The sequence below is a fragment of the Populus trichocarpa genome, chromosome 5 (genome assembly GCF_000002775.5).
Source record: "Populus trichocarpa isolate Nisqually-1 chromosome 5, P.trichocarpa_v4.1, whole genome shotgun sequence".
Lineage (NCBI taxonomy): Eukaryota > Viridiplantae > Streptophyta > Magnoliopsida > Malpighiales > Salicaceae > Populus > Populus trichocarpa.
In genome coordinates this window covers 1,302,608-1,329,800 of record NC_037289.2, presented here as the reverse complement: position 1 = coordinate 1,329,800, position 27,193 = coordinate 1,302,608, and the positions used below count along the sequence as shown (strand labels likewise).

At 34.6% G+C, this 27,193-nt stretch overlaps 5 protein-coding genes and 1 non-coding gene across 9 annotated transcripts; 2 read left to right on the top strand and 4 right to left on the bottom strand.

Moving 5' to 3' along the window:
- LOC18098622 (protein DEHYDRATION-INDUCED 19 homolog 3) lies at window positions 1-4,576 on the bottom strand. Its single transcript, XM_006382367.3, has 5 exons — window positions 4,220-4,576; window positions 3,074-3,216; window positions 2,122-2,199; window positions 1,536-1,792; window positions 1-342 (listed from the first exon to the last, which is right to left on the bottom strand). The coding sequence occupies exons 1-5, from the start codon at window positions 4,293-4,295 to the stop codon at window positions 234-236; spliced, it is 663 nt and encodes a 220-aa protein (XP_006382429.1). The 5' UTR covers window positions 4,296-4,576; the 3' UTR covers window positions 1-233.
- A 2,198-nt stretch (window positions 4,577-6,774) lies between these two features.
- LOC18098621 (syntaxin-43) lies at window positions 6,775-10,776 on the top strand. Of its 2 annotated transcripts, none has more exons than XM_052453168.1 (8): window positions 6,775-7,191; window positions 8,184-8,460; window positions 8,975-9,064; window positions 9,155-9,232; window positions 9,698-9,779; window positions 9,883-9,944; window positions 10,032-10,112; window positions 10,219-10,776. In XM_052453168.1, the coding sequence occupies exons 1-8, from the start codon at window positions 6,989-6,991 to the stop codon at window positions 10,324-10,326; spliced, it is 981 nt and encodes a 326-aa protein (XP_052309128.1). In that variant the 5' UTR covers window positions 6,775-6,988; the 3' UTR covers window positions 10,327-10,776. The 2 variants fall into 2 exon arrangements, with proteins under 2 accessions (XP_052309128.1, XP_024456365.1); XM_024600597.2 differs by having other exon boundaries at window positions 6,776-7,191; window positions 9,698-9,775; window positions 9,879-9,944.
- A 1,119-nt stretch (window positions 10,777-11,895) lies between these two features.
- TRNAT-AGU (transfer RNA threonine (anticodon AGU)) lies at window positions 11,896-11,969 on the top strand. The gene has a single exon. It is a non-coding gene; the product is annotated as a tRNA-Thr (tRNA).
- Window positions 11,970-12,247: 278 nt separating this feature from the next.
- On the bottom strand, window positions 12,248-15,717 carry LOC18098619 (exonuclease DPD1, chloroplastic/mitochondrial). Its single transcript, XM_006382364.3, has 4 exons — window positions 15,444-15,717; window positions 13,428-14,085; window positions 12,649-12,854; window positions 12,248-12,552 (listed from the first exon to the last, which is right to left on the bottom strand). Exons 2-4 carry the CDS (start codon window positions 14,021-14,023, stop codon window positions 12,341-12,343), a joined length of 1,014 nt encoding a protein of 337 aa, XP_006382426.1. The 5' UTR covers window positions 14,024-14,085; window positions 15,444-15,717; the 3' UTR covers window positions 12,248-12,340.
- A 1,044-nt stretch (window positions 15,718-16,761) lies between these two features.
- LOC18098618 (GATA transcription factor 16) lies at window positions 16,762-18,852 on the bottom strand. The gene is made up of 3 exons (XM_006382363.3): window positions 18,224-18,852; window positions 18,017-18,133; window positions 16,762-17,435 (listed from the first exon to the last, which is right to left on the bottom strand). Exons 1-3 carry the CDS (start codon window positions 18,239-18,241, stop codon window positions 17,085-17,087), a joined length of 486 nt encoding a protein of 161 aa, XP_006382425.1. The 5' UTR covers window positions 18,242-18,852; the 3' UTR covers window positions 16,762-17,084.
- Window positions 18,853-22,498: 3,646 nt separating this feature from the next.
- Window positions 22,499-27,193, bottom strand: LOC18098617 (importin subunit alpha-2). 3 transcript variants are annotated; one of them, XM_024601876.2, is made up of 11 exons: window positions 26,807-27,192; window positions 26,131-26,230; window positions 25,953-26,044; window positions 25,730-25,861; window positions 25,352-25,537; window positions 24,941-25,104; window positions 24,752-24,830; window positions 23,897-24,025; window positions 23,665-23,792; window positions 23,202-23,576; window positions 22,499-23,051 (listed from the first exon to the last, which is right to left on the bottom strand). In XM_024601876.2, exons 1-10 carry the CDS (start codon window positions 27,014-27,016, stop codon window positions 23,204-23,206), a joined length of 1,593 nt encoding a protein of 530 aa, XP_024457644.1. In that variant the 5' UTR covers window positions 27,017-27,192; the 3' UTR covers window positions 22,499-23,051; window positions 23,202-23,203. The 3 variants fall into 3 exon arrangements, with proteins under 3 accessions (XP_024457644.1, XP_006382424.1, XP_052309127.1); XM_006382362.3 differs by having other exon boundaries at window positions 26,131-26,227; XM_052453167.1 differs by lacking the exon at window positions 22,499-23,051 and having other exon boundaries at window positions 23,072-23,576; window positions 26,807-27,193.

Sequence of the window (27,193 nt, the reverse complement as noted above, 5' to 3'; positions counted from 1 at the left end):
TATTAGAAATAACTTATTTTTTTTTTCTTTACCATTTAATCATGAACCGCAAGTAAAAGTCTCTGTCCAGAACTAAAGTTCACAAGCAACATAACTTACTTTCATTCCTACATTTTTATTCAACACTCTGCGTTTGATACATTCCCATTTTCACTACAAACAAAGCATAGATTGCAGGGCTCTTGGTTGTAAATCTGGCATTCAGTACTGTAGCAGCCAGCGTGAATCCACTTCTATAAAATATCATCGAGAATTGTAGACAACAACAGCCCTTGTACAAACTCACTCCTTTTGGCCTTCTCTTCCTTGTCCTTAATTGACATGGGAGGTGACTTCTTGTTTCTGCTACCAATACAAAAATACAGTACACGGATGAGAAAAGCAAACATGATTCTGCATACATACACATAAATGTTCCAACACTCAATGCAGGACTATATTTCAATGACTGCAGACAGGAATTGGTTCCAATTAGAGTTTAGGAAGGGGTTAGAAACTAAGAGTGGCCTTATTATTCAAGCACTGGATGCAAGTAGAAGGAGGACCACATTATTGAGTCGCATAATTCCTAGAAGTCAGACACTCAGAAGAAAAAACTCAATCCTTGAAACTAGAATGAAGGGTGAAAGCCCTATAATTCAGATGATCAAGCTGCATCCTCCCACAGTGCTCATGATCTGGAGCACTCAGGCTCAACTTAGATTTGGCAAAAATGGCTAATTAATTAACGTTTTCTCAAGTTCTGTAAAGTTAAAACGCTTTTGGTGGCTATTGGTAAGTGTGATGTAGAAGTACGCTAGGCAAGAAATTCAGTTCTAGGAAGAGCAAAGATTTTGGTTTATCAGCATAAATCAATGATGATTCCAGAAAGTATTCAAACTATGACATCCCATCCCTTTGATCCTATCTTCTCTGAGAATTTCATTAAAACATCAAGGTGATTGACCAAATGATCATCTGCGATTCAAACCGTATGTTCTCTCTTTCAGCAAATGTCCAAACAATCATACTTTATGATCAAACATGGATGCTCTTGGTGCAAAAAAGGAAGAAAAATTACAATTTTATAGCATGGATCACAGAAAAGAACCAAAATGCATGTGTGCCCCAGGATAGATAGTTTATTGTGTCTGGGCTAGGTGAGTGTAGGGCAATATTAATATGAGCAATTTCTGAGGTTCTGATCTTTAATGTCAACAACAATGTCAGGTATTTGTGACATTGTCCAGCAGGGAATCACAAAGTAAAATATTGGCACACCTCGCAGTAATTTATTATCAACTGGTTAGAAATCTGCAAGTTGAATGTCACAAAGATACTGCCATACAAAATTCCTTGGTCATTATCTAGTAAAAAGGCAAGAGCGTCTAAGATGCCCTTTAAGTTATATTAGGAAATTACCACAGGACTTATTATTTTCTGTGATAGTACAAGGAATAAATAGCTATTATGTGATAGATTTACAGTACATAAAAAAGAATCTACTGCATGAATTAAGTAAAACCCAACATAGAGAGAACAACAGAAAAACATACCGTTCTGAAACATTCCCAACCGAACTTTTCTTGGCCACGCTTGTTTCAGACAAAAAAGAAGGCTGAGAACTTGTGAGATCATCAGCCATGGGTAAAATGAATGAAGACAATAACGGATCAGGTGCGGAATTGGACGAGGAAACTATACAGGAAGAACCGCCTAAAAGGGACTGTAGATTCCCTTCTCTCAACTCTTTCCTCAATAAAGAAAGGGTTGAATGAGGTCCACCTCTACGTGATTTCCTCTTGCGCTGCATGTAAACACCTATTAAGGAACTCAAAACAAAAGCAAGATGGTCTTGGTGCAAAAAATAAGTACAGGAAACACAATAAATACTTGATGGAATTGAACAACAAAAAATAAAATAAAAAACTATGTCTAGCTTTTGACCAAAAACATAAGAAAGCAATCTAAACATTCCCACAATAAAAGCAATCAATAAGTCGAAATAGGTTTTGCACACAAACAAACACATGATCACCAAAGGGGAAAAATATCATTAGCAATTGCTCACTTTGACATATTTGTGACAGGACATGGAAATGCTACTTTTGAAACTATTAATAACTCAAAAGAAAAGGATATCTTGAATATGTTTCCATGTTGTAGGGTTATATGCGCAACCATGTCAACACTCACCCTCATTGCACAAATTGGGCAAACCTGTAAATAAACACATTCCATCATGAGCAGAATTAACATTCAACAAGATCTCATCATTAGAACCCGAAACAAAAAATCTCAAGTCAAAAAATGTAGTCACTTAATATGATGATAGGAAATGAACTCTTACGTTCTATAAAAGAAAGTTAGTGCGGCGCCCTATTGAACCCTTTTACAACACTATACATGGACTGGGGAATCACTATACATATATATATGAAAAAAATGCAGTCACTTAATATGATGATAGGAAATGAACTCTTATGTTCTATAAAAGAAAGTTAGTGCGGCGCCCTATTGAACCCTTTTACAACACTATACATGGACTGGGGAATCACACAGATATATAAAACAGTCTGTTGTGGGTAGTAACCCTCATTCCTGTTCTCAAAAGTAAAGTTTGCTTGAATGGAAGAATTCTTAAGTCAGTAAAGTCAAAGCTCCCATCTCATAATTACCATTGATGTCTATGTCTAAGAACTCCAAACATAAATAAAACTGAAGGAAGAAGCCGTATTGAGCATGGCATGGACATATATTTGAGACCAGCCCAACTATACAAAAACTTAAATATGCACATACCTGATAAGTGCTTTTAGCACTCAGGCACACCCAGTAGATACAATTAACATAGCTCATTCAAGATGGGCTAAGCTGGTACCCAATTGGTTGTCACTGATTTGAGCATGACAGTCGAACAATTTATTCTAAACAGTAGGATCTCAATTCTCATGCTTTGAGTCAAAAACAAGAAGTAGCATTGTACAGCATGTGTGACTAGAGAAGAAATCTTATAGACAAAATAAATGATATTTTGAATTCTATGGATGCATGCAAATCAGCTATTAACATATATGAAGGAGATAGTAAATACCCCATTCTTGGATTCCATGGTATGCTCATCATCAATGTGACAACACAACCCAACAATATCAAAATATTCAGAACAGAAAGGGCACGGAAACTCCTCCCTTATATCATCATCTCCATCAATTTCTTCAAACCCCATAAACATATCTGCATTCACAAACATTTAACAGTTAGTTGAACTTTAAGAGAAAATATTCTTAGTCCATTACCTTCAGAAACATTGTGTCTCCATTTTATAATAGTATAATTCAACTCAAGTGTCAAGATTCATGATTCTCAAGAAGTCAACCACTCTATTGGCTACAGGGAGCACTTCCCTTACAAACTCCCTATAGAGAATACTTGTTACCTCAGTATGAGAATTTATTTTCCAGCTCGCTGAACCTAAATAACAACACTCATCTCTTGACACTCTGTTCACTCAAACAAAAATAATATTTTCACAAAGAGACAATGTTTTTCTTTCTCTGTATAAAAAATGACGAACCTTTGAGTTTCAACTTTCGAGTAACAGCCATACCAAGCCGAATGAAGTCGATGTAATTTCCCTTTCGGGGGTTAAAACAAACTCATAATGAAAAACCTTAACACCCCAAATCCCAATTTTCTCATATTTCCTCATTTTCCCATCAACCAACCAAAACAAAGCACTCTTTTTCAATAAGAAAAGAAAATTGGATTCCAAAACCTTATAGTTTCCTTCGTATTGTCAATGACCAAACCACTAGAAAATCCAATCTTCACACATTAACACTTTAAATTCCCATAAACTCACTTTCTTACAGCAAAACAGATCAATTAACAAGCAAAGGGCAAAGAAACGACTTCAGGGTTTGGTGCAACCAAGCTCAACTTCCTTAAAAATCCAAACTTTAAACATCAACACTTTAAATTCTCATAATCTTCAATTTCCTAATCATTTCTTAGCTACAAACAAACCAATAGAAAATCAAAAGACAAAGAAATGACAACTGGGTTTGATGTAACTAAGCGCAAATTGATTAAAAATCCAAACTTTATAAGTTTGAAAAAAAGAAACTTCCATGAAAATAACTTTTCCTTCATTTTTTCAGCAACCAAACAGACCTCATACATCTAAAAAATTGATCACTTCAAAAATCCAAAAAAGAAAAGAAAAAAAAGCTCTCACCAGATCGTGATTGAAGAGCTGATTGGTATCTCTTAGAAGCTGAGGAAAGTCGAGCACTCCATGAATCAGCATCCATAGCTCCTCCCTTTTAAATTTATTTTATTTTATTTAAAACTCCAATATTCTCCACCGATCCTCACTCGTTGAAAAATCAAAAAAGTGGGGTTTCTAAACGAACCTTGAAGCTTTGATCTTGAATTTACGCAAATGAATAACCTTGAAATAAGGGGTTGAATCAGAGGAAATGATGATATCTGATAAGGTGAGTTTTTATTTATTTATTTATTTATAAAAGGAGTGAGAGATAATACAAGGACCTGTTTTTGTTCGTCGGGAAAAGGGGAGATATGATGTTTGTTGTGCTGTTGGCTTTATATTATTTTCCTCTCTTTTTTGATAAGATTTATTATTTATGATTTATTTTCCTTTTAATTTTAGAAAGAGATTTGATTCAATGAATAGTCAATTTTTTGAAATAATCACCAGATGTGTTCCAGTTGTCTGATTAAATGAGTGATCGGAAGTGCACAAACTTTTGTTTTTTTATGTGTTTTAAAATGGTGTTTTAGTTAAAAAAATATTAAATTAATGTAATATTTTAGTGATTTAAATATTCCAAAATTAAAAAAATTATTTTAATAAATATTTTTAAAAATATCAGTATATTTCAATATCAAACACACATTAGCTATTTAATTTTATCTAGGAGTTGTTTCTACACAATTTTTTAATGCATTAAATATGTATTTTTTATAATAGTAAATGTTTTTTAAAATTGATTTCACGCATCAAAACTAAATTTATTTTAGCATGAACATACTATATAATTAATTATTGAAATTATATTTTTTCCATGTGAATATGGTGTATTTAAAAAATTAATAAGATTATGTAGACATTGATCTGGAGATTCGAGTTTAGGAAATAAAGAAAAAGAGGAGTTAACTATTATACTAACCTTTTATGTTTAAATCTAAATTAGTAAATTTATAAAACAAAATTATATATTTTTTTAATTTTGCTATATAAAAATAATATGATAAATACTTTCCATTTATAAATTAATCAACACCTTAACATTTAATTGGATAAAGGCAATGCCTATTTTGAAAATAAATAGATAAATAAGGGTAATGCCCACTCTAGAAAACAAATATACATCCACGGGGATAGGGTTTTTTATTTATTTATTTTTTTATCATATAGTGGGGATGAAAGGCATGGTTATTCAATATGACCCGGTATAGCTTGGTGGCTTAGCAATCCGAGACCTGGTCTAAATTGAGTTTATTTTTTAACTCATCTAGAAAATTGACTTAATTGAATTTAAATAACCTTGAAGGATTAATTTGTAATTTAATTGTGATCTTGTTAATAATTTTTTTTAAAAAAATATAAGAAATGGTATCATTTTAGTTTTTTAAAACATTATTCAAAATAATAATATTTTATTAAAAAAACCAATAAATCCTTATTCACAGCCTAACCTCACTAATCTATGATTCAAGTATACAAGCCGAGTAACCATCTAGGTGGTGGTCCAGTGGTAAGAATTTGGGACCAAGATGTTTGCTCCCTCTGTAGTCTCATATTCGAGCCATGTAGTTGCTCATATGATAGTCACTGGAGACTTACATGGTCATTAACTTCAGAGCCTGTGGGATTAGTCGAGATGCACACAAACTGACCCGAACATCTATATTAAACTAAAAAAAAATACACAAGCCGAGTCATGAATAAAATCAAGCCTCATGGCAGGGTATAGATAGATCGGAGCGGACTTTTGAGGTGGGGTAAAGCTGCTTCACCTTTGCAGCTGCCCCTCACTTCCCTAGACAATGGTAAATTTTCTTTCTGTATGATCCTTTCTTGTTAATTGTTATCTTGTTTAGTAAACAACTATAGTATAAATAATTTCTACCATATAAATAAAAAAACACAACATGACCGTATAAATAAATATGATCGTATAGTTTTGTTATATTCACAACTTTATAGTTTATGCATAGTTCACTAGTTTAATTAATTTTGAATATAAAAAAAATATTTTCTGTCAATTTTAATTTACCACTTTTTTGTTCAAGCTTTCAAGTCAACATCCTATTAATACACAAACAAATATTTTTACTGATATATATCTCTTACTGTATTTATAAAAAAAAACAACATAAATATTTTTTTATTTTTAGTTCATCTAATTAAATATTAAATAATATCTGATAAATCTTAAAAATGCAACTCTCACATCAGTTTAATACATTTAAAATAATTTAATAAATTAAACTAATTCTAACATTTGAACTTCAAAAATTAAAAAAACATACATTCTTAATCATCAAAATCAATTTTTTAAAATTATATATTAAAAAAAATATTTTTCTTCTCCCATATAAATTCTCAAACGAGTTTCAAACATCAAAACTATATATGTATATATAAGTTTTAAACAAATCATCCATATCCGGGTTAGTATCCGAGGCAACACCCAGAAGCTCATGAACCCACTAACTATCGTTCCAGGGCCCCACTTAACAGTCAAGTAAACGAAAAAAAACAAAAAAACAAAGCGATCAATCCCTCTACTTGCAATTATTTCTTAATTAACCCCAACCTCCACTACCTCCCAAAACATTTCCAATTTCTCCGGTCACGTGGCCTCCGCCATCTCCCCCGATTCCGATCACGTGACCTCCGCAACACCACCAGATCCATCAATCTTCGATTCTTAGGAGAAAGAGAAAGATCAAATTTTGTCTTGATAATTTTGTTATGGCAACGAGGAATCGGACGTTGATATTTAGGAAGTACAGAGATGCATTAAAGAGCGTTAGGGTTCCGTCGAGCTTATCGCCCTCGACAAGCTCCAGCGGAGGTGGTGGTGGCGGTCCGGTGATCGAATTGGCTAGCACCTCGCTTCTAAATCCTAATCGGAAATATACTCCTCTTAGTACTGAAGATCCCGGTAATTCAAGGTACAAAATACACATACACTTTCGCACGTATATTATAGAGATCTGCTTGGTATTTTTATTGTTAATTAATTATTTAGTTTGGATTTAAGTAAATTTTGGATTTTTTATTTTTATTTTTGAGTGTTGAATTTTGAGAGGGGTTTAATTAATTAATTATATTTTATTGACTTTAGTAATGTGAGATGCATAATTGAGAGTTCTATCTAAAAAGAGATGAGAAATAAGATATTTTTGTAGTGTGATTTTGTGGAGATTTGTAGTGTGCTTTATTGTTAGATTGAAAGTGGAAAATGCGTGTAAAATTGAAAATTGTTGGTGGGTTTTTAGTTTTTGAAGTGAATGTGAGTGGATTTGGAGGGTTATGATAGTTAAAAGTGGTGTAGATGGAGTTAATTATGGGGTGTAGGATCATGGGAGGGTTTCGAAAAGCATTGCGATTGAGAATTGTAAAAGTTTACTGCTGTGTATGTGGTTTGGGATTTGTTGGTAGCTGTAGGTGAAGAATGAATGGTGGGTTACCTATAGTTAGATTGAAATGGATGGAGGAAATGTGTTTGATGATGAAAGAATGAGATATTTTTCTTGAAGGTAGTGCAAGAGTGTTGTAGAAGAAAGATATAATTTGAGACTTGGGAATAATGAATGATCAGGCATGTAGGTTTATGATTTTATATGCAGGCATGTGTGAATCCCCATGGTTTTGTTGGTATTTCTTATAAAAAGATTTATCAAAGTTGCAAGGAGCAGTGAGATGGTAGCCTTTGGGAGGTGATGTATGTCGGCATGGGGAGGGCTGTACTTCAAGCCACGATATTCGAAAGATTCTGTTAGATATGAGTATATGTATCAAGCACTGCATGGGTTTCTCTTCTAAATTCTGGACTCTCATAGCTTTTTGACTAATGTACTATTGCTGTCTTAATGGGTGAGTATTTTCTGTAAAATTTTATGCTAGCCTGGTAGGACTCTTACAAATTGCTGTCTTGATGCAGTAAAGGTGCACTTACAGTAGGTTTGCCACCAGCTTGGGTGGATGTATCTGAAGAAATATCGTCAAATGTGCAACGTGCACGTATGAAAATGGTTGAGCTAGCAAAGGCTCATGCCAAAGCATTGATGCCTTCATTTGGTGATGGTAAAGAAGATCAACGCATGATTGAGGGTCTAACCCAAGAGATAACTGGTCTTATAAGGAAATCAGAGAAGAAACTGCAAAGACTTGCTGCAGCTGGGCCTTCTGAGGATTCAAACATTAGAAAAAATGTGCAGGTAAGCCTTAATTTTTTGCTAGAACCAACTACATGTGATCACACATGTAAATGATGGCTTGAAACAAAAAATGTGAAGTTGGTAATGATTTATCTCTGCTTCCATATGATTTTTTTCGTAGATGATGTGGCCTAAGCCCAAGAAAAAAAAAATTATGAATGAAAAATTTGGGGGAAAGCAGTCCAATAATATGCTGATAAAGTAAAGGTGAAATTCTACCTTATTAAATGTTTTGATGGTTATGGGCTTTTGTTGTTCCTCTTCTTCCCCTGTTGTTTATCCTATCGAGAAATTATAATATCTTCTTGTGTGTTTCTTCTGGGCCGTGAGCGTATAATTGTTGGGTGAAATGATTGCTCTTTCCAATATACTGGTTGGCTGTGAACTTCGCCATTCCATTGTTTTGTTCTGTGCCATTTTATATGCAGTTAAACACACTTGAGAACTTGTGCATTCTGTACATGGCAGGTTGTTTTTTTTAATTGTGCTTATGTTAGCATATTTTTATTTGCAGCGTTCCCTTGCTACTGACCTTCAGAACCTTTCAATGGAACTTCGCAAGAAACAGTCAACATACTTGCAGCGCCTCAGGCAACAAAAAGAGGTCTGAGAAGTATATCTTTTCTTATAGAACTACTGAATAAGTGAGTAATTTATCAACATTCTCCTATAATCATTTTGTTTTGGTATGCAGGGCCAGGACGGGGTTGATTTAGAAATGAACCTAAATGGCGGTAGATCTATTATAGATGATGACAATTTGGATGACATGGTATGCGTTTGTCTTAACCTTCTCTGCCTTGGGCTTATTGTTGGATATGACGTGTCTTGAATTTTTCGGTCCTGCTTAATAAGTTGATATGGGCATGTATTGATGTCAATTATATATAGGTGATATTCAGGTGCACAAAGATCCAAGAAATTAAATAGGTTGTGCTTTGCACTTGTTTAATATAGTAAACTCTTGTCCTTGTCTTCACTTGTGAACATAGGCTTAAGGCTGAAACACATAAAGTGCCGGCGCTTACTTATTCTTCTCTTTCCTTGATTCTTTTTGGTTGTTTTGTGCCCCAAAGCTACAGTCTAAATTTTATTTGTCATTAAAACTATCAATTACGTTGAGAAACATTATCTAAATAGTTTTGTGGGATACATTTCATTTTCACAGACAAGATTCTTGCACAATTTCTTCACCTTGGTCGAGTACTAAGAATATTATATATGAATGATATATTAGGTTTTTAATGAGCATCAGATGGCCAAGATGAAAAGGAGTGAAGCATTCACTGTAGAAAGGGAAAGAGAGATCCAACAGGCAAGTGATTGCTCTTAGCCTTTTTTGTTTTAATATCAACAGAAATCTGGCAGTGTCCTGTATTTCTTAATGCTTTTTATGTCTTTGCTATTAATCTTTGTAGGTAGTTGAATCAGTAAACGAGCTTGCTCAAATTATGAAGGACTTGTCAGTACTAGTAATAGACCAGGTTAAGAGTTGCCCATCCTCTTATTCAAATCCGCAAGAGTTCTTTTTTAAGACACTAGTCATTTACTGGTCTTTTCTCTCCAAGCAGGGCACTATTGTTGATAGGATAGACTACAACATTCAGAATGCAGCAACCACAGTTGAGGAGGGGCTTAAGCAACTGCAGAAGGTGCTCTTCTTACCCTCAACAATCATTTCATTCTACATTTAAAGCCTCTCCTTTTCTCTCTAACTTTGTATGGCATTGTTTGTATTGAATGGATTTGGCGTTGCAGGCTGAGAGGACTCAGAAACGAGGGGGAATGGTGATGTGTGCCACAGTGCTCGTTATCATGTGCTTCATCATGTTGGTCCTCCTTGTCCTCAAGACGATTGTCTTTTGACTGTGAGAACAGATGTTACTGAAGATTCTCTTTTGATCTGTGAGCATAGATATTCCTGAAGTTCACTCATTCATAGTGCTGACGCTCCCCTCCAAAAGTTACATGCTTGTAGATGGCTCTATCTTGTCTTATTGAAGAATGCAAGAGCTCCAAATTCCTTGAATACACATAACCAAATTAACCGATTACCCTTCTTATATTTCTGTTTTTTTCTCTCCAAATTTTGTGGGAAAAGAGGGGAGAGTTCTGTACTTGGGAATAAATGTCCTCACGATGTATAGAGCTGATACTGTTCGTTGTTCCTTTGTCATGGATCTGCTAAGTGATTCTTTCGAATTCTCAGGAGGTTGGAGCATGGTGCTTCCAAATCCAATGCTGTGTAATGAAGAGTGAGGCCTTTTAGTTGTTTGTATCCATTTTTGTTCATGTAATATAAAAAAAATGAATCCAGCTATAGTCTCCTTCTCTCCCTCTCTCTCTGTCAATCTCTTGTTTGCCATTGATTATCTATTACCCCAGTTTTAACTGCCTAGATGTATGAACGTTCCAACTTACGTGGATAAAGCTTCGAAGAAGTGATGGGTTTCTAGTTTCACCATGCCTGCAAAACAATGCTTCATAATCTGATCAAACTTGATGATCTGAGTTATGTTGCGCTCCAGTGAGATTGCTAAGTGTTGATGCACGTGCCCTGATCATATTCTTGGTGGTTTTTGTATAGTCGCCATGACTGTACGTGTGCGTATTTTCTAACTAAATGCATGGTCATTAGGTCATTTGTGCTCTCTTGGCAGAAGTCGAAGGTCTATGTAGACTTGGCAATTTTCAGGGACATTCAAGAATGGTTTGTTTTTGTATTTTACAAGTAATTAAAAAAAATTAATTTTTTTACTTCAAATTAAATTTTTTTTTAATATTTTTATATCACTTTTGATATACTAATATCAAAAATAATTTAAAAAATAAAAAAATATATTTTAATGCATTTTCAAGTAAAAACAATTTGAAAAACAATTATAATCACACTTTCAAACATGTTCAAGATCTTATTTGGAAACGCATGCAAATCATGTTTCATAGAATTTTAAATTTTTATTATATTTTTAAATTATTTTGATATGTTAATATTAAAAATAATTTTTTAAAATAAAAATAATATTATTTTGAAATATTTTTAAATAAAAAAACTATTATTATATTCTCAAATATACATGAAGTGTTTGCGTGGCAGCTAATATGTGGTTGTAATTTAAAATAATTATAAATAATAATTTTTTCTAGGTTTAAAGAGAATTCTAGTAAAATTATAATATGTATTGATTAACGAAATAAGTAAAATGCAGATTGTACGATACAGCACACCACAGAGTCGAAGTAATTAGGCAATAAGCCTTAGGGCCAGCCGGCATCACACTGCCTTGATTTTTAGCAGACAGGAGAGACAGAGGTTGGATTATACTTCCAATATGGGCAGTGAGAATGTGAATGGGTTTTTGTGCCTTCCTTCATAGCAAATGTTCACACAGCGTTTTAGTATCTATAACACAATATGAGAGATACATTCAACAAGCTCTCGTAGCTCAGTTGGTTAGAGCACCCGTTTAGTAAGCGGGAGGTCTTGAGTTCGACTCTCAACGAGAGCACTAAGATCTTTTTCATTAAGCGACCTTTCTTTTTCATGCAAACGACATTACCTCAGCATAGGTTAAAGAAAGCACGTTAACTCTTTACCTCGCACTTGTTTTTTTCTCAACGACGGGCAACAGAACAGGATATGCAACAAAATTATGATCTTTGCCAATTTATGCAATCTTATTCCTTCTTTTTTTTTGGTACTTTTAATAAATAATATTTCTTCGATAATTATCTGTTAAATATCCAAAACTTTTATTTTCAAAAGATTAAAAAAGGGCACCGCAAATAAAATAAATGACCTGGAGATTTTATCAAGAAATGGGTAAAAAATATACTATAAATAGTTAATACAGGGGCATAATGCGGCTCCAAACTAGCTCTATTTCTTCTTCTTTGCAGAGGTTAATTCTGAAGGTGTAAAATGTTTTGCAATGAGGCCAGAAAGTGGGAGTTTCAGGTCGAAGGTCAGCCTCTGAAGAACTAATGATAATGCGGTCACGTCAGCCATGGCTCTGTGTGCTTTGCCAACGAATTGAATATTATACTTCTTGCAAAGGGCTTCTAGTGATGTCCCTGAAGTAACTTTTAATCCTGTAACAAAGTCAAAACAGGGCTTTCAATAAATCCTCAAATGCATTCAGAAAATGAGTGCAGACATATGCTGACTGCAAAGAGGGAGAGAGGGACCTTCCATCTTCAGCACTTCACGTGCCAGAGGACGCGTGTCGACGAAAAGCCAATTCTGAGGAATTTCAAAATGGTGGCGACCAAATTCATTAACCAAAAATGGGACATCAAAATTACGAGCATTGTGAGCAACAAACATTACATAGCCCCCAGGTTTCTGACGGCTCTTCACATACTGCAGTAATATAGGTATCAACTCTTCCATCCTGCAACACGTTCACATGCAATATTTATGCAACTGCACAACTACCCATTAATTGGTGAACATGCATCTCCTATACAACGGAAAATGGAAATTAGCTAATAATGAGCTTGATCGTGCTCGCCTTTCAATGCGAATAACCATGCAGTTTCCATCATCAGCATGAAAGGTGAAACAAAGAATCATGCATGTTCTATGGGAAATTAGGAAACTCAGACTACCTTATCTAACACGTAATAGAAAGAAAAGGAAACCAATGTGGAAATTCTCAGAAATAAAGCCTACACAACTGAAGTTGGTGCACCCAGAAATCACTGAGCACTGCCAGTGGTTTATTCCCTTTCTGTTCAGTATGCACACTCACATGGACATAACTGCAACCTCTGCCACTATTTTCTAAATGAGATTCTTTTCCATAAAGAAACAACTTAACATATCAAATAATCAGGGAATGGGAATTCAATGAAACGGGCTGAGGTCTTTGCAACCTAATACTAGATGTAGTCTTTCATTTATGAAATTGTATCTTAATCATGGAAGTTCCTTCGAGAAAATTATTGGCCGCTGACATTAGTACCTTGGGACATCAGGTCTGCAGACCATATGTGTTGTAATGTGATGAATATCTGAATTAGTAACATGGCGTCCGGGATTTACTAGTGTTTGGAAGGTGCTGTTTTCACCTCCCTGAAGATCCTGCAATGCAATCTCAATAATGCGTTCATTCTGTCTGCTGAACCCAGTAGTCTCAATATCAAAGACAATAACAGTCACAAGCTTAGCAATGTCTTCGTTCTCAGCAATCTTTTGTTGAATATCACAGTATTGATTTCTATGGAAATCACTTACTTCTGTTTTTTTTATATTCAATGTAGACCTAGTTGAAACTGTTTCGTCCAGAATTTCATGTCCAATGGTGGTTGATTTGCTTTTTCGAGTAGTTTGGCTTTCTCCTCCTGTTTTGGTACTTACAGGTCTTCTGATCCATCTTTTACTGTACCCTCCTTCCATCCCATTGGCTTTGGAACCCAGCAATCGAAAGCTGGAATTCCTGCCACATGTTCTATTTAAACTACGAGAGCTTTCCCACCAAAAATTAGCTAAGGTATGGGTTCTGCATCTGGGAACTTGCAAGATTGAGAAGCACATTAGAACTGTCCTCATGCAACTCATGAACTACAACCGAGCAAGATTTCAAAGATATATTTTGCATCACAAGTGTAATCTGCTTAGACCTGAGAATGAAGAGTGAATTGAACTGATGAAACAATATCACTCTGAACTAAATCTCTGACATTTTGCATAAGAGCATAACAATATTCACAGTTCAGTAAAATTGTGCGCAACCAGACAGCATGGTCTCTTGACACGTCTAAGCAATTGATATTAATGGTTCGGCATCCTTCCTTTATCCATCAAAATACCCTTTATAAGCAAATAATCAGAAGTTGTCCCATTCCATCAACAATGATGTTTATGTACCTTCCAGAGGGGTTGGTATTGAACCTCAAAGAACACATCATCATGTTAAGAGCCCTAATAAACCCTAAAACTAATGCAGAAGAGCAACTCAGAATTCAAAATGCAGACTGATTACCACTGCTTAAAAACCATAACAAAGAGTCGGTGAAGCAAAACTAAGTATAAAGGTGCTTCCATATAAAAGTTCACCAAATGTAAGAAATGTAATGTTGCTAGTATCTTTTCATGATTCTTCACTGTTTCAGAGTTCTATTATCAGGAAAAAAAAAAGGTTTTTATGACTTAGTGAAATTATGTCAAAAGCTTGTTTCCAAACTTGGCAGTCTGTGGTATTTGATACCCAAAACAAAAGCTTGAATTTCAAAAATTACTGAGCTTTTCAAGCATACTCAACGAAGAAACATGTGAAAAAGGCAAGATCATCAATGACATCTCAATTCCCATATCAAATTAAATCAAGTTTACAACCCAAATCCCAAAACAAACAAACTACCAATCATGGAATGAACTTCAATAATCATCAGCTCAAAAACCATCCATAATTCACAAGCAAAACACTAAATATCAAACAAATCTCTCTCAAACATACATCCATAAACCATGTGATCCCAACTGCCAAACTGTCCTGAAAACTCCCAATTCAGCCTAAAAACACTGCCCCGTAAAGAATTTTTCTATCTCGCACAATTGAATTGGCACATCAAGGCCCTTTAGTAGAAAAATGGATGTTTTCTAGTTCTTCAATAAAGCTTGTAACATATCAAACAATCCTTAAAAAAATGCATTTCAAACCATAATCATCATAACCAAAACTGACCCACCTATTTTTTTAAAATTTAATCATCCCAGATAGTTGAATTGACACACAAGGATAACAACTTTGACATAAAAATGGAATCTTTTTTCTAGTTTTTCTTCTTCAGCTTACACAATCTACACTTCAGAAAACAACTTAAAAACTATAGTTCAGTAAAGATTCTATCTTTATCTCTCATAATCAATGTAACCACAATTCAATCAAGAAAAGAAAGCTTAAAAAACTTAAATGTTAAAGCATTTAAGAACAATAAACTCAAACAAAAAAGCCTTTAAAGAGATAGAGAAGCCATGCCTGAGAGAAACTTGAAATGGGCTCAGAGTGCATTCTTCAATGAGCTTGAAAGTTGAAACTTTGTAGAAAGAGAGGGAGAGATTAGGCTAGGTTATATGGGTGAAGAGAGGAGGATCCTTCAGTGTGAAGTCATGGAGATGGGGATTTCGTGACGGCTAAAGAAACTGTGAAGTTGAGACCCATTACTTGCGTATCCTGATCCGTATCTTCCGGATCCACTACTTTTTTTATTATTATCTCACAATTTTGAAAAAACAAAATTTCAGTTTGTACTTTGTATGAGGTTTTTATTGATTTATTTTATTTTGAAAGGTGCATGAATGAATTTTCTTGGTTGAAAATGATTTTTTTAGCAAAAATAAAAAAATCCTCGTTGTTGTTTTTTGTTTTTATTTGGATTCCTTTTCTTTTAATTTTTTTAATACTATAAATTGAAGTTTTATTTCATTGACCTCAGGTTCAACTCTAAGATCTTCACAAACAATTTGAATTCTCAAGAATGTGTAAAGGAATTAAAATCTCAACGCACGATGTATTGTCAACATTACATGCAATGGGAGAAAAATAAAGTTCAACAAAAAGAAAAGTCATCCAATATAAAATGTAAAATGGGAGGGAAAATATAGTAATATAGTCTATGATGCAAGGTATTTTTTAATAGTTTTTTTTTAATAAAAAATATATTAAAATAATATTTTTTAAAAATTTTTAGTTTTGATATCACTATGTCAAAACCAATAAAAAAAATCAAAACTAATAAAAAATATAAATTTAATATATTCATGAATAGAATTTATATTTTCAAAAACATTTTTTAAAAAAAAAAACTCCATACCACTCCATACACCATAATATGCAGAGGAAAGCGTGCTTGTGTTTGGGAGGTGGTGACGAGTGAAGGCATTTTTCTGAAGCAGATGAAAGCTTATATTATATTATTAAGAGTGTATTTAAAAGTGTAATTTTTTATTTAAAAATATATTAAAATAACACTTTTTAATTTTTAAAAATTATTTTCAACATAATCCAAACACACCCAACTGACTCCATGACAGCAGTATTTGCCCCTTGGCGCCGCATACAATATCAAGCTCAAGATGATAGCATTTTTTTATACCACCAAGTTGGCTTTCGCTTCATTTAATAATGTATTAGATCCAAAACAAAAAGGGAAATGGAACGTGATCAAACCAGACCGGCGAGGAAGTTTTTATATCAAACCGGACCGGTGAGAAGTTGAGCCAGATTCGTAACCGTGTCATGTCTGCATAATTATCATACAAGCACAGATGATGGAACAAAGTAAATGCTACTCGACTTGCTAAACATATATTATTTTCTTCATTAATTCCGGAAATAGTATATACAAATGCCCACCAAAACAGGAATGACACTGTCTCCCTTGACTATACTTCCTCCAGAACGAGGAAAAACTCCACCACAAACAAAAAAAACATTACAGAGGGCCATTTCTTTTCTCATTCCATTTCATCAAACACCTAAGCAACCTCGTTTGTGGTGTAGTTTTTCTTCTCTTTCTAACCTAAAAAGGAACAACTAAAGGTATTTGGGTAAGTTAAGGTCAGGGTTTTCTCTATCTTCGTCCCTATTTTTGTACTACCACCTACGTTATTTCCCCTTTCATGCAAAGACTGAACCACAAGACAGAGCCATCAGAGAAAAGGCAGCCTGCTCTTCCTCTCTCAGCTTCCTTTTCCTTTGGCACCTTTGTTTCTTCACAACCGATGGTCTTTGCAACATCATTTCTTCACCCAGAACCATCAAGCTCATCCTCAAGGACTCACTGATCAGTCCGTTGCCACTAACAACCTGAGCAGTGTTTGTTGTTGTGGCTGTAGTGATAGTGGAAATGTCTGTGGCAGTAGTGGTGTTGCTGGTGGTAGTTTTTTCCCTTTTCTTCTCTGGACCTTTTTCTAATCTCATCACACTTCTCTTCTTTCTGTATCTGATCCCGCAAGCATTACACAATGACTGGAAAAAAAAAACCCACAAGTCAAAAACCATTAACCTAGACAAGAAAAACCATTAACCTAGACAAGAAAAACCATAAAGGCGAGAAAACAGAGAGTGGTCACTATATAGCTCAAATTGAAAATGCCAAGACCCACAAGTCAAAATGACACGCAGCTAGAACAGACAACTTTAAAACACAAAAATGGTGACCAATAAAAGGCCCCATTGAAGATACCAAGACCATCCAGTCAAAATATATCACAAACTTTGACCGAGTAAACATAAATAAATAAACAAGGTAAGCACTAGCAATCACATATAGTGACCCAAATACATACTCCAACAAAAACTACCAAAACCCATTTGAAAATATAAATTACCCAGATCAAAAAATCAAAAGCCCAAGAAGAAAAGGAAGAGAGAAAGAAGATTAGATTGTATTTTACAAAAAGCACAAAGGTTAGACAACCTCAAACACCTAAAACCCATATGTGAAAACTACTGACCCAGATAAAAAAATCATAAACCCATAAGCAAAATGAACAGAACAGGGAAGATAACAAGATTGTAATGGACCAAAAACAAACAAACATACACACCTTGGGGCCAGCTGGTCCACCTCTCCACAATGGGGTCTTAGTAGTCTTGCAATCAGTACAAGCCTTCTTGCCCTCAATATCACCACTACCACTACTCTCATCTTCACGTGATGATTTCTGTACCCCATAACAGTATCATGTTACACACCAAAAAAAGAAGAAGAAGAAGAAGAAGCAAACATTGATCATTTTGTTGACACTACTTACCGTTCCTTTAAGATCCATGATCACACCCGTGTATTAAGCAAACTTTTTTTTTCTTGTCTCTCTTGGTTCAAAGTAGAAAGAGGAGAATTTACTGTATTAGACCACTGGGTTTAGATTTTTAAGATGATTGAGGTATTAAAGGTGGTAACTTTGCAAAGGTCTAATCATTTCTTGATGAGCTACTAAAAAAACAATTTCTTGAACAAGAGAAAATAAAAGAAGGGCATGACACTAACACTACCATTTTGTAAGAGAAAAGGGAGAAAAGGAAATGTTTTCGTGAGAGTTTAAGAAACAGGGCAAGAAATGGGGAAACAGAGAGAAGCGGGGAGGTGGTGGACAGGGAGAGGAGAGGATGGGTGTGTGTGAGGGTGCTTTCTCTCTGTCACTTGTCGCTGGCTCTCTGGGGGTGGATAATTAATGGATATGCACAAAAAACCCTAGGGACACTCTTCTTGGGAGTTTGTGAAATTACAAGAAAGGGTATGCGCTAGCTCCTTAGGGGCCATTAGCTCGAGGGTTTTCTTGGTGAAATAGAAATATAGAGGAGGTGAAGGAACTTTGAGTGACACGTCACCCGCCAAAAAAAATTGATGGGCTTTTGACACGTGTTTACATGCACGGATGGTTTGCATTTTTATTGTTTTGTTAATAGATTGAGGTATTTTTTAATATATATTTTTAATAATTTATTTTTCAGATTTTTATTTAATTTTTTACATAAGTACACCAAAACTATAAAAAAAACCCACTAAAATATCAACCTTATATTTTTTTAAATAAAACATATTTTCAAAATATAATTAAAAATAAAAACTATGACAATTCCAATTCCAAAAACGTAATTTTATTAATTAGCCGTATAAGTAACCAAACAAGGAATCATCAAAAAGAAAAAAAAAAAAAAAGAGGGACTTTAGATCCCATTCTCTCCTGTGTCGTGAACAGACAAAAATCCCACAACCCTCTCAGGAATGATCAAACGAGAACACTGTAAAATCTTTTTTCCACCAATCTTTGTGGTGTCGTGATAAATAATGTAAAATTCTATTCACCGGGAAAATAGAGATAAGAAAAGGTTATTTTTTAAAATGTGTTCTATTTAGAAATATATTAAAACAGATATTTTAAAAATATATATATATATATATATTTAATATAAACTTGTAAAAAGAATTTAAAAACACAAATAAAAAAATTAATTAAAAAAATCAAGATTTCCCGATGGAACTTCCAAACACACCTTGGCGCACAAAGGGCCACAGCAAGACTAAGAAGAGTATTTTACGACCTCAGTGAAAGCGACGTGTCACAGGAGGCCTGAGAAAGAGATTTGGTCTGATATTAAGCTCTGCTTTCAACGGCACAGAGGAATTCTTTAATGGGATTTATTGAAACTTTGTTAAGAACCATTAGAGAGATGGACATGAAAAGCTGAGCCCTCTGTATCTTTCTCTTTAGAACAAGACAATTGTTTGTGCTTGGAGCAGAGAAGCTGTAGTAGCTCTGCGTCCCAGTTAACATGGAATCATGCCAAAAAATGAATTTTCTGTAGCCGTCTCAACTACCAAGTATGTTTACATCCCCCAGAACATATAACCCGATAAAGTTATTCTCAATTTATTTTAGATTTTAGTTTATCCCTGTAATCCACTGCCATTAATCTAAGATGGTTTTGATTATTATTTTTTGGGTAGCTGCTTAAAAAACAGTTAGCAACTATATCGTAGACATAGTGGACCACGGGACAAATCAGTTTTTTAATAAATAAAAAATCGAAATTGTACTAAGATTGATATAATTTAACCTGGTTAACTTGACAATTCTAAAGACAATTCAAATAATTATTAAAAACATAATTTGATCAGATAAAGTTTCAAGGCAACACTTTAAAAAAAATATTAAGACGAAAACATAATGGATCAACCTTGGTTAGCCTGAGTTAACCTACTAAATTCAAGACCTGAATCATGAGACTGTGATAAACCTCGTAGGAAACAAATTGAAACTGATTATAAAACTTAGTTCTTAACCATCATAATATTAAATGACAAAAAAAAATTCAATTGAAAAATATCTAAAAAGAAACCACTAGAGTCAATTCAGGTCCACGTGCTAAACTCGCAACTCGAGCCATGTGATTGAAATATTCCTATAGAAAACAAATCGAAATAAATTATGAAATTCAATTCTCAATCAACTCGATGTTGAATGATGAAAATAAAAAAAAATATTTTAAAAATATAAATAAAAAATTACCTGAGTCAACCTATCAAGTCCGTAACCCGGATAATAAGACTAAAATAATACCATAGAATACAAACAAAAAAAATTATAAAATTTAATTCTAGATTAACTAAATATTAAATAGTAAAATAAAAAAAATCAACTACAAAGTTATATTTTCAAGCAAGGAATTCTCTTCTCAAATAATTTTTTAACAACACACGGCTGGCTTCGTATTGATCTAATATATTTAAAGAAAATTAATAAATTATTCTGATACATTCTGGCTACAAAGTTCGGATCCAAAAAACTAAAAAGCAAGGTATATTTTCTCAATCATCGAACCGGCCACCTCTCTCGAGTTATCTATTATATAACGTTAGGTTATCTATAATCCAGCACAATTCCGTATAGATTTCATTTCATAATTAAAAAATAATAATTGATTGAATATTTTCCAACATGTATTTGGATATTTTCTAAGATATCACTTCGAATACCCCAAGAGTATATATTTTATCTTCTCATTCGGTCAACTACAAGTTCGAGTCGAGTTTTTGACCTAGCAAAGCATACGATGTGGACAGGAGAGAAAGTTGCAAGCTTTTTTCTTGGTTAACATGAAATTGCGTGAAAATATAGATCCTTTTCTGCTTCTCAGGTCGCTCGGGCAACGCAGAAACACAAAAGTTAACCCGTGTTTGGATGTGTGAGAGATTGGAATTCTTAGCTAGGTCAATATACACAATACTACAATGAAATTTAATCCCAGACCCTTCTGGATGGATGTCCTTGTTTGAAATGGGGATGGTCATTATTTTTTTTATTTTAAAATATATATATATATATATATAAAAATTTAATATCAAATCATCTAAAAACACAAAAAATAAAAAAAATAAAGTAAAGAAATAAAACAAAAACAATTTAAATATTTTCAAAAATACTCTTAAAATACAAAAATAAACGAGCTATTAGATATTTGTTTTTTAGTTTTGATTTTTTTAAAAGTAAGCTATACTTAGTGTGTGTTTGGCATTATAGTGTATATGTTTTTTAAAAATATAGTTTTTGCTTGAAAATATAGCAAACTGATTTTTTTTAGATTTTTATTTTATTTTTTATATCAACACAATAAAATCATTGAAAAAATATTAAAAAATATTAATTTAATTCATTTTTAAAGCCAAATGCTATTCCAAACTAAAACACAAACAGACCAGACCTGCATGACAAAACCCTTTATTCTATTATGTTGATCATGTATATAAATTTACTGTAATTTTAATGTTTCCATTCATGGATTGGTAAAGATACAATGTACCATGTATTAAATACAAATATACATCAATATCAATCATCAATAATAATAATAGTAAAACGGATATAAAAACTGGTATTTTTTATGAATTATTGATATATTTTGTCCACTAAATTATGCCAACGAATTGTGCTGACACGTGACAAGTAATTTTTATGATTCTAATTTATTAATTTCTCGGTGAAGAAAGTCCACTAGTAATTATAAAAATATATACGTGTATAAAAATATCAATAATTACTAGTGAAGAAAGTCCACTAGTAATTATTGATATATTTTTTTTTTTTGCTTGATCAAAAAGTTTAAGATTTCACATTGGAGTTCAAGATTAAATAAATTGATAACATATACTATGTTAAATTATGTGTCTATGATGTTTTCTGTCTTAAAACACAAAGCTGTTTCGGATTTGTTTATTTGAAGACAAATGCACCTTACTTTCTGTTAATGCTAACGAGTGATGGTTGCATTTATGTTGAAGTGATGTTTTCTCATTTGGGCAGAGCTAAATTTTGATGTCTAACAGCAACGTTACTGTGTGCTCTAGTTCTTGCCTCCATAAGGAGCAGAGATTTGACATCACTAATCAAATTTAAGGGTGTTTCAAATGATGATCTGATCAGGAACTATTCTTAAGGTTGTCCTAATATCAATTAGTGTAGTTATTTCAACATTTAGTTTTTGACCCTGCAAATGGTCCAAACCCTAGATAACAGATAGACTCTCACTTGTAGAAAAGAAAATCTTTGCAACCGACTCTTGCAGTGCAAAGGAAACATCTTTCCAACATAGCTTGTAAATACAAGCATGGCAATGTAAAGATTTTGTGAGTGCCAAAATCAGCAAACTGTTGAAAGAGAAGAAGAGATGAGATTTACAGCTGCTGGGACGACGACGGGGACAAAAGAAGAATATTTTTAAACGAAAAAAGACTCAACATCCGTTTTATAAGAGAGCCCAATCTCCTAGGACAACTACTTTTAAAATGAACTCAGGTTTCCCAAAATATTCTAGACATGAAAACCCAAGGCCAATCATGCCACCAACCACATTTCTCTCTCCCGGCCTTGGTAAGACCCAAGCCAGTCCAACACCCTATCGCCCGGGACCGGAGATAGACCAGACATGACGCCAAGACACCTGACCTGAACCTGACAACCATCTCACCACCGGGTCGCCAAGACACCTGACCTGAACCTGACAACAATCTCATCACTGAGACACCAAGACATCTGACCTGAACCATCTCATCACACTTCAATGGAGCAGCAGCTAAAACTCCTGCAATCAATAATACATCATTGAGTGCTGGAAAAATATTTTCATTTTTTGGGACGTTTTGGGTAGCAAAGAAAGATGCCCATTGGCTCTCCATTCCAATCACCAAAAGTGAGCCAGGGTTACTAGAATATGAACCATCATAATATATACCTTTAGCCGAAGTTAAATCCACCAGAGGGAACAGCAGGAGCATCGCCTCCAAATTGGAACCCAGATTGGGAAGCATCACCCGGTGGCATTGTCTCGTCATCCTCCTCCAACCAATATGTTTCGAGAATCTTCACTGCCTTCTCATATATCTCTGAGTTGTCATGAGACTGTAGATTCTCAATTTTCTCTAATCCTTCAGCATCATCAATCATCTGAGCATAAAGATTTACACCTCCAGTGTCACTCACATTCTTGTCGGCTTCTCCTACCTTTAAGATGTTTTCAAGGCCTTCTAAACAGACTGTTACAATCCTTGGATCAGGGCAAATGAGAAGGTCACATAAGGGCTTGATACAACCCTGGCTAACAAGGTACCTGTACAGAGTACACAGATAAGCAGGCTCATTGAGACACGCTACAACTTTAAAACATATTTTTCAAACTGTGTAAGGCTACTGCTTACTTGATTTGTTCATGAGTACCACCAGATGTAGCGTTTGAAATTGCCCATGCAGACTCTTTCTTGATGTCAAACTCAGCATTTTGAAGCAGATGTACAAGTGGACCGATAAGATTAGCCTCAATTACAGCCTGAAATATTTCATGAATAAGTTGTGTAGAAAACCGAGTCCTCGTCCAGACTGAATCAATGCAATTGAAGAAACAAATGTTACCAACAAGTGTATCTGGTTTACCTGGATCTGCTCTTTGTTTCCAGCTGTTATATTAGAGATGGTCCAACAAGCTTCCTTCTTGATGCTCTTCTTATAATTGTTGGTCAACAAGTTCAAAAGGCAAGGCAGTGATTGATGATTGATAATACACTACATGGTAGCAGAACAACATTAGCATCTCAGACAAACAAATCTCTACTTAGAATGGTAAGCATCTACATGCACATTCCTAATGAATAACCCAATAACAGAAAATAATAAAATTCAACTCTTTTTTTCACAACTATGAGATAAGAAGAGACACTCCTATTTCCATCTCCGCCAACTATATTTTGCTTATAACCATACCTGCTCCTTGCCCCTTCAATATATAACAAGCCTACTACTTTACCATTTTCATCGAAATGTGTAGTGCTTCAAAAACAAATTTCCTCTCTATTATCAAGATAAGTGGAGCTGCTATATAACCAAAATGAGTTGATATGTTGAAAAACCTACTGTCCAACACTCTGGAATTATTTAGTAAACTTGACTGGATTGATATGATGAAAATGGAGTATAGTTAATAATTCACAGTAACCTACAAGGTATAGCTGTTTAAGCAATTGCTACAGATAAAATGTATTTTGATCTAGGCCACAAACTCATCATAACCTTAGGTTCCATCAAATACAGGGGTGGAAGTGGAGTAGATGCTACACCTATTATATTGAATCCTTACTAACTCCATCTGGGATATCATTGAGGTGCTAAATGGAGTGCTAAGACAGAGCCAATATCTCAAATAAAAGAATTTTCTAGTTGTAACATGAGATAGCAAAATAATGAACCTTTTTTGCGCATTACAGAAAAGCAAACCTAAAACGTGCTACATACCTGTGTCTGCATATCATCCCCAGTGACAATATTTCCAACAGTGCGAAGAGCAGGAATCAGGACCGAAGGAGATGGATGCCTGAAATAGGCCAGAAAAGTTACGAATTTGGGCGCATAACAAATGAAATAAAATTGCAAGTCCCACAACCATGTATAACAGTGATCAGTCAAAAAGAATTTAATACTTACAGCAAAAGCTCAATTAGCCGTGGACATACTCCTGCTTCAATGACAGCTTGAATTTTGTCATTCGTACCATCAGAGAGATATGAGAGTGCCCAACATGCATCAGTTAAGACTTCCTCATCGTTAGAGTGAATAAGGCGAGCAAGAGCTGGAAGTGCAGGCTTAACCTATTAAATGAAATTACAACAAGAAGACAACAACACTATGGCATAAGAACCATCGCATAAAATGTTATAGACATCAATCATTCAAGACAACAATGCTACACAGAAATAATTCCCTGCATCCCTCGTGACTATCAAAAAAATTAAATGGCAAGGGCATTATCATGTGACAACAAATGAAGCGTGGAGCATTGATTTTTTTTGCATATCAGGTTAAAAAGAAGTAAAGCGCTCCAATAATTAATCAAACCTGATCAAAAGGAGGTTGTGGCTTGCCTCGACAAAAGTTTGAGAGCGTCCATGTAGCATTTCTGAGCATGGAAAGCTTGGCATTCTCGTTTAATTGTGCCAGCAAAGGAAGCAAAGCTCCATGGCCAAGGACAAGATCACGGCATCTAGGAGAATCTCCAGCAACATTTCCCAATGCCCAAACAGCCTACGCATTGAAAAAGTCAAAGAAGGAGAATGGTCACTATTATCTAGCATGATAACTACTTGCAGCTGTTAATTAATAAAAGCCAAGTTCATGCACACTGAACAACATCATTAAGACCTAAGCCAAGCCTAAAAAAATATAAAGCAAAAGAAAATTAAACCAGTTAATGCTGGTCATGTTCTATTTTTATACCTGCTCACGAACATCATCACTTGGAGAACCAAGAAGTTGTACAAATATAGGGACGGCTCCATGATCAATCACCACCTTGGTGTTCTCTGATGTCCCAGAAGCAATGTTTGTGAGAGCCCAAGCAGCTTCGAACTACAGTAATTTTCACCCGACTGAATTCTTTGGTATATACAACCACAATGAAAAAAGAAACAAAGGGTATAGTTGAAGGCATCTATGATACCTGCAGTTGTGGGAAATCCTCCCTCATAAGAAATTGAACAAATCGAGGAACGACACCAGCTTGTATAACTTCCTCTATAGGCGGGCTGCGCTCTGGTAACAGAAATTGACAATAGAAACATGTTATGCAAATAGCATTGATACTATTATGAAATACACTGCAGGAAGCAGTTTCTCACCAATTGAAAGTAATTTCCTGAACTGAGTGGTCGCCTCCAGTTGCAGATTACCATCTTCAGACCAAACACCCGCAACCATTGATGGCAGATGTTCCAACTGCTGTCAACCAATTCCAACATATAGAGAATAAATAAAAAATGATACATCTTTAAGAATACACCAAAACTAAACCAATTCGAAAATAAAAACAATAATGTAACTGAATTTCACCTAAATCACGAGAATCCACCATCTAAAGTCTAAACCCTCAAAAGCTAAAGTGTTAACGCAATTAGAATCACCAAACCAGAATTAACCAATTCTCAGAACAGACAATTCCACAAGACTACCCACCATCACATGCATAACCCATTCAACCAACTCACAGTTCACAAACCAAACCAATAAAATTCAATCCATTCATCAAAACTCCAACGCCAACTCAAACTAAATCCTAATTCTGACAAAGCTTACACACTGTAAAGCTCCAGCCGGGCAGAGCGAAACTGAAACCGAACTACCAGCAACCAATTCCTCCCAATCTTAACCATCCAAGCAACAGCAGATGATTAAATTTCACTATCAAAACAAAATTAAATAAATAAACCTAATTTCTCTCAAACCCTACACACAGAGGCACTGAATCGAATAACAACCAAAAGCCAGAACAAGGAACCAGGGAATTACGAAACTAACCTTTTTCTCAGCAGCGGAAGAGTGAAGAGCAGCAGGGATGGCTTGTGCCTGAAGTCCTTCACGTCTCTTCTTTTGAAGACTCTCTTCTCTCCGATTCTTACGGATCTCCACCATGTTATCCTCTCTCCTCCGCCGTCCCTCATCCGCATCCACCGCCACCTTGTACCTGTTACGGCGGACCTCAGTCCTAGCGCTCGGCCTCAACGACATCGTTTTAGATTAATTGAATAACTAATTAAATTATTATTTTGATTGGCGACTTGATTGAGTGATTGCGCGATAAATCAAACAATCAACTGAGGGTTTTAGAGAGAGAGAAGGGGAGAGAGAGAGAGAGAAATGGGGATTTGAGGTTTTTGTTTGATTTTTGAAAGTTAGAGAGAGAGG